At 39.6% G+C, this 4942-nt stretch overlaps 1 protein-coding gene across 1 annotated transcript; it reads left to right on the top strand.

Moving 5' to 3' along the window:
* Positions 1–977: 977 nt before the first annotated feature.
* SRP19 (signal recognition particle 19kDa) lies at positions 978–4577 on the top strand (the record flags this gene model as incomplete). Its single annotated transcript, XM_008942627.1, has 4 exons — positions 978–1053; positions 2074–2145; positions 3246–3357; positions 4243–4577. Coding segments are annotated over 4 exons (394 nt in total), but the record flags the coding sequence as incomplete, so codon positions are not given.
* Positions 4578–4942: the final 365 nt, after the last annotated feature.

Genomic DNA, 4942 nt, shown 5'->3' on the forward strand with positions numbered 1-4942 from the left:
TACCCGTGGGTGTATCCCACCGGGTCCATGTCCCCTGCGGAACGCTTCCGCTTACAGGGCTGTGCTGGCCGGCTTGTGAAGAGCACTGTAGCTCGCCGGGTGAAATAAAGAGAAAATGTTTTTAGGAGGAGAAGAGAGCAGAGCAGGAAATGTTTCCTGGAAAGTGGTGAGGATCGGTGACCTTTGTCAGATCTCCATCCAGAAGAGCATCAGCCTGCTCCAGAATATTAGCTCACTCTCGGCTTCCTTGTTTTCTTAGATCTATTCTTTCCCTGTTTTACTTTTATATTTTACTTTCCGATTTTCTTCATAGCTGCTCTTTTAAACGTAGGCATTCTTCATCCTCCCCTTGTAGACCTCAGGTAGTTGTACTCTCTTGTCTAATACAAAGTATAATTGAGGTTCTGTCACTCTGTCACACTGTCTGTGTGTGACACGTTTCAATATACTCAAAAATCTTAAGTTTCTAAGTAATTTTCCTGAGGCTTTGTAATATACCCAAATCTGTTTGGTGTTTTAATAAGAAAAAAGGAAATCCGTACTGAAGAAAAACCTGCTTCTTGCTTCTGTCAAGAACTTGGTCAGCAATTACTGTGCCACAAGCTTACCAGGAAACCTTCTTTAAGCCTTTTCAGGGAAATGTTTCTTTCAGCATTTCAGGGGTTTAAGAAATGGTTCAAAATATTATCTTTCAGCCTTTTTTCTCGAAATGGATAGTACCATTCTTCGTACACGCCGTGCCCCAAGTGGTGTCATGCGAGTAACATTTTGGCCTGGTGGGCATGCAGTGACCTGGATAACTCAAAATGGGGTTTTGCAACACCATGCTGATTGGTCTAGGGAAGATAAATGGCTGTTCTGAGCTGCTGTAGGAACTTCTGTGTTGTAGCCATGAGATGCATTGTTTTCCAAGTAAAATACTACATAAAAAATTAAGGAGTTGATGTTATGTAAAAACACTGTTTTTATTTTTTTAGATTCATCTGCATTTATCCAGCGTATTTGAATAACAAGAAGACAATAGCAGAAGGAAGAAGGATACCTATAGACAAAGTAATTTTTTGGGTGGCAGGGAAGTATGATGTTCTGCTTTGCTGTAGCATGTAGAGAGTTAGAAAATAAATCTCAAAGATGATGATCCTGCCCATCGCTGTGGCAGTAGTTCAGTCAGTGGAAATGGCAGTGCATTTGAAGATAACCTGCTGTCAGCATGTGGACTTGGTAGAAGAACACTGGGTTGAAATGAGCAGCATCTTTGGCAAACATGTAAAGTAGTGAGGAACTGAATGCGCTCAGCCTCCTGTGAGGAGTTTACCCCATGTCAAAGCCATGCAGAAGAGAGCAGCTAGCTAACAGTTGTTTTTTGGTGACTGGGTATATGTGCTTATATTCTGTGCCTGCCCGCTTCACTGCTGTCAGAGAGAGAACTTAGGATGCATATAGCACATAGACATGGTAGTTGCTGTTCCTTTTAATCTGTCCAGAAATAATTTTTTATCATCTTGCTCCTTTATATTTTTGACAAGCAGTGCTGGGGAATATAAAGGGCTCTTCTCACTGCTCAGGGCTGTTGGATATTTAATTTTTTTTTCTGATAATAATTGAAAATAACAAAATGCAAGTTGTCAAAGATCTGTCTATGAGATGAATCTGCTGCTCTGCACCTAGAAAGTTTCTAACTTTTCTCCCTCAGTCCTTGCTGGGACAGCTAAGTTTGCTGTGGCTGATCCATGGCTTTCGTCTTTTTTTTCTAAATACAATGAATGTTATTTAATTTCTATTACTTTTCCTAAGCAGTTCTTTTTACGTCCTCCCCTGTCCAAATTAATCCTGTCTCATTTGTTTCCTGTTTTACTGATGTCTTACCTCTTGGGATTTTGCTTTATTCTGTTTTTAGACTGTAGGAGTGCTCAGAGATGACTTATACAGTAGATTTGTCATAATTTGAAGTACCTTCTCTTTCCCCATCTGATTTTTTCTAGCTGTAGAGTATGGGGTGGGAAACTGCTGCCTGTTGCTGCATGGGAGGTTAGTTGTTGAAGAATAATCAACTATGACACGTTGTTTCAACAGGCTGTTGAAAACCCTACATCTACAGAAATCCAAGATGTGTGTGCAGCAGTTGGATTCAATGTTCTGTTAGAGGTAACTTAAAAAAAAAAATCACCACCAACTTGATGTCTTTGTTCTTTTATTGTGTCTTTTCTTCAAGGCAGGATAAATTACAGTTGAGAAGATTTTGGTGTCAGGCAAGACATCCACTTGCTTTGAGTAATAATTGACCATAATGATGAAGTAAATGCTGGAAAACTGTATGCCAGGCAGGAATAACCCAAATCTCTGAGACAATGCCACTTTTGAGCTTATAAAAAGACTAATTTTATTTAACTGTCCTTCTGAGAAGACTATCCTAGGATCTTAAGTGTGTCAGAACAAAAGCTAATGCTGCTGCAACTCTGCAAATTAAGCTTTTAAAAAGGCATATTTTTAATGAAAGGCAATTGCCTTTTGGAATGTGTCCTACAGAAATCTATAGAGCCATCTGGAGATATGTTTTAGCCAGAGAATATTTTTTTCTCACAATACCTATTTGCTCTTCAAATAGTTTAAGTTGGTTAATTTTTCTTGGGGAGTGAGTCTGGGCTTCTAGGGAGGTAACTTTCTGCAATTCATTTGTGGAGGTAATTATTAATTCAACATATTGTTGAATTTTCTAAGAATAATTTAGGTCCTTTATCTAAGAGTGTGACTGGTATCCAAAAACCAGTACAAAATCACTTTGCTTCTCAGAGGGAGTCGATGACATCGCTGTTAGTCCACACCAGCCCATGGTGATACAGCCAGTGCCAGTAAAAACCTGTAACATTTTAACAGAAACAGGAGGTCACGAGTTCCTAAAAGCAGCAGGCCTCAGGCTGTGACCTCTGACTTACCGTCTCTAGGTGTGCAGAAGGGTTTGTGGCAGTGGAGATGGAACAAAGTGCATTGCTGCTGTCCAGCCCCTGTAGCAGGTTACTCACTGAGGCGTTGGGTACCAGTGGCTGGGTGCAGCAGTGCTGTGAGAGAAGTTACACTGCAGCCCTGGGTGCCACAGCAGTGGCCAAGTGGTGGATGACACTGTTGAAGACGGCAGTTGCAGTTTACATCTGTTCAGAATTCCAGGCTGCTATGAGTTAAACTACCTTACAAATTTTGCAGAAAATTATCCCAGTACTTGTTATAATGTTTCTCCTTTTGTATGACAGAAAAATAAGATGTATCCCAGAGAGTGGAACAGAGACATGCAGTACAGAGGCAGAGTGCGAATCCAGCTCAAACAAGATGATGGCAACCCATGTTTGCCTCAGTTTCCAACACGTGAGTACCTGGCTTAGGCACTTTGTCTGTTAATAAAACAGAAAGGCTTTGTTTGTTTTGTTATGTTACCAGCTTACAAGTTTTATCACAAGTTCACGTTAAATCTCTTTGCCTGCATAGGGAATTAACCAAATCTATCTCTTTGCTTGTAGAAGTTAACCCAGTTAAGCTGGGGTCCAAGCACTAAGAGGAGTTTGTAACATGCTGTTGTCTTTGATCCTGCTCTTTCTTCAGTGGTTGTGTTGGAGGGAACTGTGGGTAGTGTGCGGTCGCCGTGTTGAACAAAGCATCTGTTCAGCTTTAGCTTGCTGTTTTGTTGGTAGCTAAAACAGGACTTTGTATGAAAGTGGCTAAATTCCACCTTTTTCTTAGGTTACATACATACATCTGTGTGGATGTCAAACTGACAAAATACTGAGTCCAGTTGAGTTTTGTGCTGGCCATTTTCATAAATTAACGGTGGAGCAACTCCACTAAGAAACTAAGTAACAACAGTTCATTTTCAATTACAAGTAATTTAGTCTTTTGCATTTTTCCTGAAAATTAATCATAAAAGGGAAGGAAATATGTATCTGAAGAATTATATATGTTAAGGTAAGAGCAAGAAGAATAATGAATCTAGAGTAGCCTAAGAAACCTGCTGTTGGTCCAAAGGAGATGATTCTGAAGGAAATTATTTAAAACCATGCTCCTGCTGACAGACAGCAGTGCCTTTCTAAAAAAGTTGGGAAGAGTATTTCACAAGCTTGGAGCTACACAGAGGAAGGAAGCAGAACTCCTAGGCTTTATAGCTAGTTTAACAAATCTAAAGTGGGGTTGAAGTTTCTAACTTTGAAAGTGATGCAAATGGAGAAGGCATGCACTGATTTCTCCCTGTATTTTTAGGTAAATCTGTGATGCTGTATGCTGCAGAAACCATTCCCAAACTGAAAACAAGAACCCAAAAGATGGGAGGTAGTGATCAAAGTCTTCAACAAGGAGAGGGAGGCAAGAAAGGTAAAGGGAAGAAAAAGAAATGAACTCTCATATGGAACAACACTCACATCACATAGTTGTGCTTAGGATAAATGTGGATGGACACATTACTTACTGCAACTTTGAAGTAAAAGATACAGGCAAGAATTAAGAGGTGACTGAATAGAACTGCCTGCTTTTCTCAGAGACAGAATGCATGTAGCTGCCTCGCATCTGTGTAACAATAATTCTGTCCTCACACACAACCTGCAACTCTGAAACTAGCATCCACTTTTAGAAGTGGAGAGCATAAGCAAATGGGGTGGGAGAATTATTCTTGGTGGAAGAAATATGCAGCTTTTGATATATAAATATTCTTATGCAGACTAGATTCCTGAAAACTGGTTGCCTTAGTAAACCATTTATCTATGCTAGTGAAGTGATTATCTTAATTCTGGAGGGTCTTTGTCACTAACAGAAAAATACAAATCAATGATGTTACGGCTCTGTAAACTTCCCTTGCTAATAATCTTTCACAGCTGTCAAGTATACTAATAAAGGTGACATGTTAGTTTTAAAAAAAATTAATTTTATAGAATACTTTTTCCAAAGGTGTTATTTTTAACTCCAC

This window comes from Merops nubicus, unplaced genomic scaffold (genome assembly GCF_000691845.1).
Source record: "Merops nubicus isolate BGI_N331 unplaced genomic scaffold, ASM69184v1 scaffold27550, whole genome shotgun sequence".
In the NCBI taxonomy this organism is placed as follows: domain Eukaryota; kingdom Metazoa; phylum Chordata; class Aves; order Coraciiformes; family Meropidae; genus Merops; species Merops nubicus.